Here is a 13,687-nt window from a genome sequence, read left to right as displayed (position 1 = left end):
CCGGTGGCTAGGCCGTTTGGCACCGCCTTCAGCCCAGGGTGGGATCCTGGAGACCCAGGATGGAGTCCCATGTCGGGCACCCTGCATGGAGCCTACTTCTCCTTCTGCCTTCGTCTCTGCCTCTCTCTCTCTTTCTCTCTCTCTCTCATGAATGAATAAATAAAATCTTTAAAAAGAATAAAAATAAAAAAATAAAATTTTTGAGGAAATATTAATATAAAAATTAGAGACTCAACAATTACTGAATCAAGTTTTTTCACGTAAGGTTTTTAAAAGTAAATCCTTACATTTGTATTTTTTTATTTTATTTATTTTTTAAGGATTTATTTATTTATGAGAGAGAGAGAGAGAGCGAGAGAGAGAGAGAGAGGCAGAGACACAGGAGGAGGGAGAAGCAGGCTACATGCCAGGAGCCCGACACGGGACTTGATCCCGGGACTCCAGGATCATGCCCTGGGCCAAAGGCAGGCACCAAAGTGCTGAGCCACCCAGGGATCCCCACATTTGTATTTTAAAAACCAACATTTTTGATATCCCATTAGGTTTCTCATTGTTTATACAGTTTAAAGGATGTATTCCAGCCTTGTTACTATCTTTAACTGTGAGGAATTTTGTTTGTTTAGAAATTCTCATATTCACTTCTTGTCTGCTTACAAAGTACAACTCTTGATTGTAGGGAAAATCTCAAATATTACAGAATTTCTGTAGAACACCCCACATTCTGTAGAACTTTTCAAAAATGTTTTTAATATTTTGCCCCCTAGTGGTTTTCTGTTTTATCTGTCTAGAACCTAGTGCATGCTACTAGGTGTATTACGCAGAAGTTTGACTTTCAATTGTTGCAACTGTAAAAAAGCAATCTTTAGGAATATTTCAAATAACATGAATTCATATTATATTCATGAGTCGTTGAATGAATGAAAATTAGGACTTCCAATATCTTTTGGTATATTTCAATATTTGTAGGATAAATTTCAGCAACTGAAATGCCTTGGTCTATACCTCTTGTTTTCGTTTTTTTTTGTTTTGTTTTCGTTTTTTAGTCGGTATTAGTCGATATTAGTAATTTGATCTGCTTTTTTTTTCATAGTTAAGGTTTAGCTGTATTAAATATCTCTTAAAGTTATTTAAATAATTTTGACTAATTTCACATTCCTACATGAAGGATTTAAAAAATATGCCTTTCTGTTTCACATTTTTAACACTAAAAACAAATTTAGAAAATACTCTAGTGCATTGAGTTGGAAGATTGAAATAGTATTCTACTGTTTTGAGTATCATCATACGGACTTTTGATTTTTTTGCTGACTTTTTTATATGAACTTGTAGATTTGAAGCAACACTTCCTCTTCTTTTCTCATGATATAATTAATAATGGTTTTTAGGCTTTTAAAATAACTCATTCTTTCAGGGGAAATTTTGTATAATAGTAAATTTCTTGAGAGTGAATGTGATGATTAAAAACAAAGCAAAACAAAACAAAACAAAACCTGAGGCACTCGGGTGGCTCAGTCAGATGGATGACTGACTTTTGATGTCATCTCAAGTCTTGGTCTCAGGGTCTTCAGTTCAGGCCTTCATTGGGCTCCATGCTGAGTGTGTAGACTCTCTTTTATTAGTTCTGCGCTTATATTTTTACTGAGGTGAAATTCACTTTACACAAAATTAGACTTTAACTGCTTTAAAATGGACACTTGTGGGTTTAGTAAATGACAATATTATGTAACTACCACCTGAGTCTAAACCTGAGACATTCTTTTAAATATTTTATTTATTTGAGGTAGGGGAAGGGAGATACCAAGAGAATGAATGAAAGAGTGTGTAAGGGGAGGGGCAGAGAGCGAGAGAGAAGCAGACTGGATTCTCAGCATGCTTGAGTGGGGCTCAATCCCAGGACCCTGAGATCATGACCTGAACTAAAACCAGGAGTCGGATGTTTAACTGACTGAGTCAACCAGACATCCCGGATTCTGAACTAAGTAATTTTAATCATTCTCATTTAGTCCTTTGTAATCACCTCAAACTGAAGCCCCATAAGCATAAACATTATCGTTTCCCTGCCCCTTCCTTTTGCTTTCCTATCTCCTCTCTACCAGATGGTCAGCAGTTTGCTTTCTGTCTCTATGGAATTACATATTCTGGATGTTTCATATAAATGAAATCATTCTGTAAGTGTCCTCTTCTGTCTGGCTTCTTTCACATAGTATAGTGCTTTTGGAGTTCATTCATGTTGTGTGGCATGTGTGATAGCTTCATTTTTATGGGCTAAATAAAACTCCATTGTATGGACATTCATGCTGCTATGAACATTTATGTCTAATATTTGTATGAATGCCTGGTTTTAATTCTCTGGCTGTATAGCAAGAAGGGAATTGTGAGGTTACATGGTAATTTTGTGTTTAACTAATTGAAAAACTGCTAAGGTTTCCCACAATTTTATATTCCCACCAGAAATGTACAAGTGCTCCGATATATCTACCTTCTCTCAAAAACTTGTCGTATGCTTCCTAGTAGGTGTAAAGTGGTTTATCATAATTTTACCTACATTTATCTATTTACTTACATTGACTGAGTTTTCATACGCTACTTGGCCATTTGTATAAATTCTTGAAAATGTCTCTTCACATTCTTTGCCTAGTTATTAATTGCATTTATCTTTTTTTGTAGTTGAATTGCAAGAGTTTTTATTCTAGGTGCTTGATACTTATCGGTTGTATGGTTAGCAAATATTTTCTCATATCCTCAGGGTTGTATTTTTGCTTTCTTGGTTTTTCATTTGGTGCACAAAAATTTTTACATTTTAGAGTAATGAGCTCCAAGAAATTTTCTTTTGTTGCTTATACTGTGGTGTCAAGAATGAATCTATTGCAAGATCCAGGATTATGAATATTTATCCCTATATTTTGTACCAAAATTTTGATAGATTTTTCTTTCATATCTATAGTCAGGCCTTTGATTTTGAATTATGTTTTGAATATGTTAGGTAGCAGTCTGTCTTCATTTCTTTAAATGTAGATATCTCGTTGTCCTAGTGTTATTTATTGGAGAGACACATTTTTACCTGCTCAGTGGTCTCCACACACCTGTTTAAAATAAATTTGTTTTAAGTGTATGATGATGTTACATTTCATCATTTGGACACCGTTAGTATTTGGCCATTGTCTCCTAAACATTTGATTCATAATCTTTTGTTTATTTATTAGATAAACCCTTGATACTGGAAAACTACACTGAAGAGGCATGGCAAAAACTAAAAGAAGCTGTGCAGGCTATCCAGAACAATACCTCTGTTCAGTACAGCTTGGAAGAACTCTATCAGGTGTGTGTTATTTTGGGATATATAAATACTCATTACTAGTAATGGAGACAGGACATATATTAGTAATTGTATTATATTTGCTTGCATCTATTTTATCATTATGCATTATAATCAGAGAATCCATCGAAGATTGCAATCATGAAGTTCAGTTTCTGAATTTATAATTGGTAGATTTATTTAGCTGCAGTTATGCTGTGTACACTCTGCTTTATGTATATTCTTATTCTTTGGTTATTTTAATTCAGTTTAATTTAGCAAGATTTTGTGTAAGTTTCTCTTGCTTTAAAAATAATCTAGAATGGCTTTTTATTAAAATTGGAGAGAAATGCATCGAATGACGAATGAACGTCAAGACTATCCAGGACCTTGTAAGTAGTTTACCCCATAAATAGATATTAGAAAGATAACTACATTGTTGAATACCAGTAGTTCTTTCTTTGTTTTATGTAGCATATTTACCTTTTTTCTCCATACAACTTTACATTAGCCCCCCCCCCCAAAAATATTTCTCAAAGGAATACAGTAGAATTTTGGAGCTGTTATTCAGACTAATTTTTTTAACTTGATTTACTCTTTTATAACAACATAATCACTATTCATTTCCTTCTTTTTGTTACGATCCTAGCTTCATTCTTTGTGTTTTCTGGACTCTTACAAATTACAAGCTGTTAGCATTTTTTGGTTAGTTTTCCTTTTTACTCAAATCATCTGTTTTATAGGTAGTTGTATACCTTGATCTCATGTTTTAAATTCTCCTATGTGCACAATTTGAAATGCTGAACCTCAGTTCTTTTATATGAATACTTTAATCCACACTATCAGCCGATAGTCCTGATAAAAGCATTTGGCAGGAGATTCTATTCTTTCAGGCCTCAGTTTTCTCATATTTTAAAGTGCTAATAATAACACTGTAGTATTTAGAGCACAGTGTAATTTTGTTAGGTATAAGATGATGTATGATTGAGATAAATCATTTGAAACAGTATCTAATAGAGAGCACCTAAGTAATTTTGAAGCAGTCACTCTTTTTTCTCTAGCTCCTCCTTTGGACACGTGGAATAGTTTTACACTCATATATGCCTTCTGTATATTATATGTACAGTCAGAAAATTATCCTTTTAGAGATATATGTGTATATTTTATAAATAGGATATTACTTATTCTCAATAAGTCTCGTACACTTAAGTATTTGTACTTACTCTCTTGAATGTGAAGTTTTTGTAGTATACATATTCTTTTATCCTTTTTTTATTACAGTGAAACAAACATAAGATATTATCATTTTAGGTTTACGTTTCATTGACATCAAGTACATTCACTGTGTTGTGCCATTACTAGCACTACCCTAGTTCAAGGACTTTTTTCATTCCCCAGAGGGGAAGCCCATGCCCATTAAGGATTCAGTCTCCATTCCCACCTCACCCGTCTTCTCAATTTCTTTTCTATATGTAGAGAGTTACCTAATCTTGGTATTTTGAATAGTGGGAATTATGCAACAGGCAAGCTTTTGGAACTACCTTTTTTCACACAGTATATATTTTCAAGGTTTGTTTATATTGTATCATGTTATACTACTTCATTCCTCTTATAGATAGGTAAATAACATTTCATTATGTGATACACCACATCTTTTTTACGAGTAATGAACATTTGAATTGTGGGTTGTTGTGAATAAGTCTTCTGTGAGCATTTGCGTGTAAAATTTTCTTTGACTGCTGGCTTTCAATTATTTTGGTTTTATATGGTGAAATGGAAGTGCTAAATCATGACACAGTTCTATACTTAAGTTTTTGAAGTATGGTCTAATTGTTTTTCACAGTGGCTGTCCCATAGTACTTTCCTGTACATTCTCTGTGAGGGAATGTACAGGATCCAGTTTTTCCACATCGTCCCTAACACTTGTTATTTTACATTTTTTCACTGTAGACATCCTAGCAGACGTGAAGTGGTACTCATTGTGATTTGCATTTTCTGAATGACAGTGACATGAAACATCTGTCTTCTCATGAGCTTGTCTCCTTGAGTGTGTCCTTTGAAGATTGTTTGAAAATGTGTTTTTCAAGTCTGCCTTTTATTAAACTGTATTTGTCATTTTGTTAAATTGTATGAGCTCTTGATATATTCTGGATGCTAGACTTTAAGATATATTGTTTGCAAGTATTTTTTTTTTTTTTTTACCATTCTCTGGATTGTCTTTCTACTGTTTATGAGAAGAGATTTTTGAAAGTGAAATTTACATAACAAAAAATTAACTTTTTCTCGTTTCAGAAGAAGTAAAATTTAGTGATTCATCACTTATATATAGTGTTCCTTCCATCACATGCCCTCCTTAATGCCCATTACCCAGTTCCCTTATCGTCCCACCTCTCTCCCCTCCAGCAACCCTCAGTTTGTTTCCCAGAGTTAGGAGTCTCTCGTGATTTGTCTTCCTCTCTATTTTTATCTTATTTCCTCTTCCCTTCCCCAGTATTGACCAGTTTTGTTTCTTAAATTCCACATAAGTGAAATAAATGGAATTTGTTTTTCTCTAACCTGTTTCACTTTGTATAATACTCTTTAGTTCCATCCACATGATTGCAAATGGCAAGATTTCATTCTTTTTGATAGGAATAATATTCCATTACAGGTATACATCGCTTCTTCTTTGTCTTTTCATCTGTTGGCGTACATTTGGGTTCTCTCTGTAGTTTGGGTAGTGTTGATAATGCTGCTGTAAAGATTGGGGTGCATGTGTGCCTTTTCAAATCAGCATTTTTGTATTCTTTGGATAAATGCTTAAGAGTGCAGTTGCTAGGTCATATGGTAGCTCTCTTTTTAACTTCTTGAGAAACCTCCATACTGTTTGCAGCAGTTTGCATTCCCACCAGCAGTGTAAGAGGGTTCCCCTTTCTCCACACCTATGTCAGGACCTGTGGTTTCCCGTGTTGTTCGTTTTAGCCATCCTTACCATTGTGTTTTTGATTTGTATTCCCTGATGCTGGAGTGACGTTTAGAATCTTTCCATATGTCTGTTGGCCATTTGTGTTTCTTTCTTGGATAAATGTCTTCTTCTATCTGTTTCTTACTTAACTGGATTGTTTATATTTGAGGTGTTGATTTTGTGCAGTTGTTTATAGATTCTGGATACTAACATTTTTACTAGTATATAGTGTATTTATAATGTTGTATTGGATAAGCAGTATCTTACTAAATTTAATTTTTATCACCCAGATGGAAATTAAACAGTTACATTTCAATTTTTATTCCCCACCTGTGGCCAACACTGATTTGGTTTCAATTTTTTAATTTCATTTTTAAGGATTATCTTGTTCAGGATATTTCATATAAATGCAGTTAAATAGTATGTCTCTCATGTCAGTTTTCTTTCAGTTGGCATTATGTTTTTAAGATTCAGCTATGTTGTGGCATGTACCTATACATCATACAGTATACATCATACATATACAGTATACATCATACTTTATTACACTGAATAATAATTCATAATATGGATGTGCCAGAATTTATTTACTCACTCATCTCTTGATAGAGCTATGATCCCATTTTTGATTGTTGTAAATAGTGCTTTTATGAACACAAATGTACGTGTACTTGTTTGAGTGGGGTTCTCAATTCATTTGTGTATACCTAAAGGAGAATTGAGAAATCATGTGATAATTCCATGTTTAACTTGTTTAGAAGCCGCAACATTTGTTCCTCAGTAGATGTACCACTTTACATGGTATTGTCCATATATATGAAGGTTTTAATTTCTCCACACCCTTTTCAACACTTTTTTTTTTAGTTCTGTTGATAATAGTCATCAGAGTGGATTTTAAGTAGTTCACACTGAAGTTTGATTTACATTTCGCAAATGACTAATGATGTTCAATATGTTTATATAGGCTTGGCATATTTGTATATTTGATTTTTTTGAGAAATGTCTATTAAGTACTTATATTAATAATATCACCTTAATAAAAAATGAAGTACTTAATAGACATTAAATTTAACATAACAAAATTTCCCATTTAAAAATATGCAGTTGGTTTCAGCTCAGTCATAATCTCAACGTTCTGAGACATTGGGCTCTGGCTCAGGGCAGAATCTGTTGAGGATTCTCTTCCTCCTCTTCTACTTTCCACCCTCTTTGCCTGTCCTTCTTCCATTGCACATGCTGTTTAGATCTGGGTTCCATTCATATATACTGTTAGAAAAAGTTCCAACTTTGCTTACATGTGGTATCAATTCATTTAACCGATTATTCTCTTCTTGTTGAGTGGTATTAGTATCCTTGCCAAGTACCAGTGGAATTATGGATGTATGTGTGTATTTATAGTGTATTTCTGGTTTTTTTAGCTGTATGCCTGTCCTTATTCCAAAATTATACTCTTTTGATTATGCTAGGCTTTATCATAGCCTAGGCTTTATTGCTTTTCCTATTTCCCCAGACTCCTCAGATAATTCTAATTGGCCTTAATTTCATGTTTGCTGATTTTAACTTCAGCTGTTATTTTCAGCTTTGGGTTTTTGCTTGTTCTTATGATATATTTTTATTGAAATTCTCCATTCATTGAGACGTGATTTAGCTTGTTTCCTTTGGGATTTTTTTTGGCCAAAATATAAAAGTCATTTTAGCATATGATAAAATGTATTGATTGTGGTAAGTCCAAGTCTTTGCTCCCTTGTGGGTAGCTTTCGTTAATTTCTGTATTCATAGAATGGGCCATATTTTCTTTTTCTTAAGATTTTAAATATTTATGCATGAGCGACAGAGAGAGAGAGGGGGGGGGGGGGGCAGAGACACAGATAGAGGGAGAAGCAGGCTCCATGCAGGGAGCCCGACCTGGGACCCAATCCTGGAAGCCTCCACCGAAGCCGCCCCCGCCCCCGCCCCTCCCCCGCCCCCGCCCCTCCCCTCCCCTCCCGGGGCCGCGCAGCCCCCTATGCGCGGAGCCTCCGCCTGAGCCGCGCAGAGCCCCCGCCTGAGCGGCCGCCTGAGCGGCTGCCTGTGCTGCTTCCGGGCCGCGCAGCCGCCTCCGCGGAGCCTCCGCCCGAGCCCCTCCGACCTGCTCCCGGGTCCAGCCATGCGCGCGCTGCAGCCCTTTAGGGAGCTCGGCCACGGGTTGTGGGGCTCTCCCCGGGGCTCAGGTGTCTGTTAGTGTCCCAGGGAGCCTGAGGGCATCCCCGCCCTCCAGGGATCCTGCTCTAACGCCCGGGAAGATTGTTGAAGCTCCTGCTTCTCCAGGCGGGGCTTTCCTGTCCTGGGGACACTCACCCCGGCCTTAGCCCGGCTCCTCGAGGGGCTCCTCCCCCTCGGATGCCTATGGTTTCTTTAACCCCCTCCTCCCCCCCTCCTCCCCCTACCCCCCGCGTCTTCCTACCTTGATAGAAGCGTGAACTCTTCTCACTGTATCATTCCGACAGTTCTGTCTAAATCTCAGGCCGAATTCGTAGATTTTCAGGACTTGAAGGTTATCTAGGTAATTTGGTGGGGACAGGTGACTTGAGGACTCTACTCTTCCGCCATCTTGCCCCATGCCCCCACAATTTTTTTTAAAGTTTTAAAAAATTAAGTTTTGGTTAATTATCATACAGTGAAATATTGGTTTCTGGAGTAGAATTCAATGATCCATCACTTAAATACACCAGTGCTCCTCACATCAAGTGCTGTCCTTAATGGCTATCAGTCATCCAGCCCATTGCCACCCATCTCCTTCCATCAACTCTCAGTTTTTTCTTTATTACTAAGAGTCTCTTATTGCGGTTTCCCTCTTACCTTTTGCCCCATTCCGCCCCCCCCGCCCCCCCCCGTCTTCATATGTTTTGTTTCCCAAGTTCTACATGAGTGACATCATATGATATTTGTCTTTCTCTGAACTTATTTCACTTAGCATAGTGTGTTCTAGTTCCATCCACATAGTTGCAAATGGCAAGATTTCATGTTGTGATGACTAAGTAATATTCTATTGTAAATACACCAGTTTATCCACTCAACAGTCCATGCACTTTTGGACCATCTCCATAGTTGTGCTCTTTCCATAGCTTGGCTTTTGTTGATAATACATCAGAACGCAGGTACCTCTTAAAATTTGTATTATTGTACCTTTGGGTAATAGTGCAGTTGCTGGGTCACAGGTTAGTTCTATTTATAACTTTTGAGGACCCTTCATCGTATTTTCCAGAGTGCCTGCACCAGTTTGCATTCTTACCAACAGCATAAGAGAGTTCCTGGTTCCCAAATCCTTGCCAGCCCCTATTATTTCTTGTGTTAATTTTAGCCATTGTGACAGGTATGAGGAGCTGTCTCATTGTAGTTTTGATTTGTATTCCCTGTTAATGAGTGATGTTGATTGTCTTTTGATTTGTCTGCTATCCATCTAGGCATCTTCTACTCAGTTCTTCTTCTTCTTTTTTTTTTTTTTTGCAAAGTTATTGAATTTATTGTGAGGGACATTAAAGAAATTTCCATATATCATAGAAACAGTTTACCCTTTCATGGCTTCATTTTCTTTCTTTTTTGATTTTTTTAATAATAAATTTATTTTCTGTTGGTGTTCAATTTGCCAACATACAAAATGACACTCATCCCGTCATTGACCCCCTCAGTGCCCGCCACACATTCACCCCCACCCACAGCCCTCCTCCCGTTCCACCACCCCTAGTTCGTTTCCCAAAGTTACGAGTCTTCATGTTCTGTCTCCCTTTCTGATATTTCCTACCCATTTCTTCTCCCTTCCGTTCTATTCCCTTTCACTATTCTTTATATTCCCCAAATGAATGACAACATATAATGTTTGTCCTTCTCTGATTGACTCATTTCACTCAGCATAATACCCTACAGTTCCATCCACGTTGAAGCAAATGATGCGTATTTGTCATTTCTAATGGCTGAGTAATATTCCATTGTATACATAAACCACATCTTCTTTATCGATTCATCTTTCGATGGACACTGAGGCTCCTTCCACGGTTCGGCTATTGTGGACATTGCTGCTAGAAATATCGGGGTATGGGTGTCCCGGTGTTGCATTGCATCTGTATCTTTGGGGTAAATCCCCAACAGTGCAATTGCTGGGTCGTCGGGCAGGTCTGTTTTTAACTCTTTGAGGAACCTCCACACAGTTTTCCAGAGTGGCTGCACCAGTTCACATTCCCACCAATAGTGTAAGAGGGTTCCCTTTTCTCCGCATCCTCTCCAACATTTGTGGTTTCCTGCCTTGTTAATTTTCCCCATTCTCACTGGTGTGAGGTGGTATCTCATTGTGGTTTTGATATGTAATTTCCCTGATGGCAAGTGATGCAGAGCACTTTTTTCATGTGCGTGTTGGCCATGTCTGTGTCTTCCTCTGTGAGATTTCTGTTCATGTCTTTTGCCCATTTCATGATTGGATTGTTTGTTTCCTTGGTGTTGAGTTTAATAAGTTCTTTATAGTTCTTGGAAACAGCCCTTTATCTGATCGGTCATTTGCAAATATCTTCTCCCATTCTGTAGGTTGTCTTTGAGGTTTGTTGACTGTATCCTTTACCGTGCCAAAGCTTCTTATCTTGATGAAGTCCCAATAGTTCATTTTTGCTTGTGTTTCTTTTGCCTTCCTGGATGTATTTTGCAAGAAGTTACTGTGGCCAAGTTCAAAAAGGGTGTTGCCTGTGTACTCCTCTAGGAGTTTGATGGAATCTTGTCTCACATTTAGATCTTTCATCCATTTTGAGTTGATCTTTGTGTAGGGTGTAAGAGAGTGGTCTAGTTTCATTCTTCTGCATGTGGATGTCTAATTTTCCCAGCACCATTTATTGAAGAGACTGTCTTTCTTCCCTTGGATAGTCTTTCCTCCTTTATCCAATATTAGTTGACCGTAAAGTTGAGGGTCCACTTCTGGATTCTCTATTCTGTTCCATTGATCTATGTGTCTGTTTTTGTGCCAGTACTTCACTGTCTTGATGACCGCAGCTTTGTAGTACAACCTGAAATCTGGCATTGTGATCTTGTTTTTTTAAAGCGTCCTCATACCCCGTATCTCTTATTGGATCATTTAATTCATTTACAGAGTAATTATTGAAAGATACGAATTTAGTGCCATTGTGTTACTGTAAAGTTGATGTTTCTGGTGATGTTCTCTGTTGCTAAGCTCTAGCCAGAAAGCATAAAGGCAAATTCCAGAGTCAAATACATTTATAGCTCTTTGAGAACAAAGTCTGTATTTACCCCCCACCATAACCAGTAAACTATACTGGATTAGATTTTCTAAACTATACTGGATTAGATTTTCACCGTGGTAAATGGGTTATGTTAATACCAAAAGGCGCTATTACTGAAATGTACCGGATTTTTTCTTCATTAAATGTTCCTTTAATTGTAAGGGTTTTGGTAAAATTCCAGAGCTCTGAAAAAAATTGGTTCTACGGTTTTGCTGACCTAATTTTTTCTTTGGAGTTTTTTTTTTTTTTTAATACCATGTTTGGTCACATCACTCTAGTGATGTGGGGTATATTTTAATATAAGCAAAATGGTTTATTTTATTGCTTATTGCAGGCATTTTAAGCCACACTTAATAAAAATAAAATAAAATTGGTTGTTGTTATTGTACGCATTATTTTAAATTCCTTTCTTAATTTTTAAATTTTAAACAAAGATTATTATCTTTTAAACATTCCCGAAGGTAAGATATAGGTTAACTTACTGTTTAGCCAACTAGTTTCATGGAATTATTTTAAATTTTAAAAAGTTAATTATGGTGAATGTATGGGTACTTAGAATTACTGCTTACAACAGGCTTGTATATACTCACTTGGATGGAAGAATTTTAAGAACATTTTCTTCATATACTATAAATTTTGAGATTGTTTTTTATTATTTAATAGTCCTTAATATGTTAAACTGTTCCTATTCATTTACATATTCATAAGAAATAAGTTCATGATCACTAGCCAGTTTTATCAATAAACGCAGAAGAAGTGAGCTTGGTTATTTTCAACTTACGCATATATGTTTCTAATTTTTCAGAGTGTTAAAAACCTTTGCTCCTACAATTTATCTGCAAACTTATATAAGCAGTTGAAGCAGCTTTGTGAACAGCACATCAGAGCAGAAATTCATCAACTCAGAGAGTATCCTTTTTTCCCCTTTGAGTTGTTTATCTTCTTTTGTCCAATTTTCTATATCGATATCTGAGTAAAAATACTAACTTGGCATACGGGGTTAATATTGTTTTTGTATTTTTATGTTCTGTTTAAAAATGAGGGGTGCTTGGACTTAATGGTTAGCATTATTCAGTTTTACCAAATGCTGTCTTTTAGTAGTCTTATCTTGCATTTGCAAGATCTCTGTTAGTTTTAGAATATAAACTTTTTCTTAACATTATCTCATATATTCTTTGGATACTGGCCCTTTTCTAAAGAAAATGGATAAATGCTGGCAAGATCATGCTAGACAAATGGTAGTATATAAAAACTGTACTTTTTAGCTAAAAGGACTACTATGGAATGTGTTAAGTGGTCTCTAAAAGAAAATCAAACAATATCGTTAACTCACACTATTTAAAAACATACTTGGAAATGCTTTTATGGTAGAAGTCTATTCTTAGTTCTTTAAGATTTGTTTTAGTTTATTGGTGTGCATAAAATTAGGAAGGGTTTTTTTAAGAGAGATATTATATTTTAGATATAGACAACTATAATATTTAACATAAATTTAAGATTAAAGAAGAGCTACAATATATATGCCAGATTTAGTCTCACTAAATAAATACTACTATAAATTAGTAATTGTCATTTGAGGTTTGAATATACAAGGGACTGTGCTATAAAGGAGCTATAACAAAGGGAATTATACTAAATTAGGTAAATAGGCATTTTAAATATCTCAACGATATTTGAAAATGACATTTTCAAATGTATCAATGTTTCCGTGTATATCTGAATATGAAAATATGCAAATTATGGCTGCTTTTTAATTTTGGCATGATAAAGTAAGTATAAGATAATATAATGTGTTAATACTCTTAGTATAAGTTTTGAATTTTTATTTAATGTGTAGAAGCAATGCTGTGAATTCAAATCTTCACTAATGAAAAGTGTATTTCTCAGTTTCGTACATAAAGATTAAAAGGTTTTGATGACTGCCTCATTTCCTCCCTGGTTATAGGCCTGTTCAGGTTTTCTGTTTCTTCCTGTTTCTGTACTTAGTGATTTTCCAGAAACGTGTCTATTTCTTCTAGATTTCCTAGTTTATTGGCACATAGCTGCTCATAAAATGTTTTTAAAATCATTTGTATTTCCTTGATATTGGTTGTGATCTCTCCTTTTTCATTCGTGACTGATTGTTTTTTTTATGGTTCTTTTACAAAACATCTCTTTGGGGGTATAATGTGATACACAATAAGGCACAGA

The 13,687-nt window shown here is 35.9% G+C and overlaps 1 protein-coding gene across 5 annotated transcripts in view; it reads left to right on the top strand.

Annotated features, from left to right (window-relative positions):
• Window positions 1-13,687, top strand: part of LOC140629012 (cullin-4B-like) — a 73,219-nt gene that overhangs the window by 2,967 nt on the left and 56,565 nt on the right. For 4 of the 5 annotated variants that reach the window (XM_072818392.1, XM_072818390.1, XM_072818388.1 and 1 more), the window contains exons 3-5: window positions 3,204-3,319; window positions 12,303-12,406; window positions 12,666-12,735. In XM_072818392.1, coding sequence (XP_072674493.1) covers window positions 3,204-3,319; window positions 12,303-12,406; window positions 12,666-12,735 — 290 coding nt within the window. The remainder of the gene's footprint in view (window positions 1-3,203; window positions 3,320-12,302; window positions 12,407-12,665; window positions 12,736-13,687) is intronic. The other variant, XM_072818391.1, reaches the window with a different exon arrangement.

The sequence above is a fragment of the Canis lupus genome, chromosome Y (assembly GCF_048164855.1).
Source record: "Canis lupus baileyi chromosome Y, mCanLup2.hap1, whole genome shotgun sequence".
NCBI lineage: Eukaryota > Metazoa > Chordata > Mammalia > Carnivora > Canidae > Canis > Canis lupus.
The sequence above is the reverse complement of the archived record's forward strand: the minus strand, read 5'-3'. Positions and strand labels throughout refer to the sequence as shown.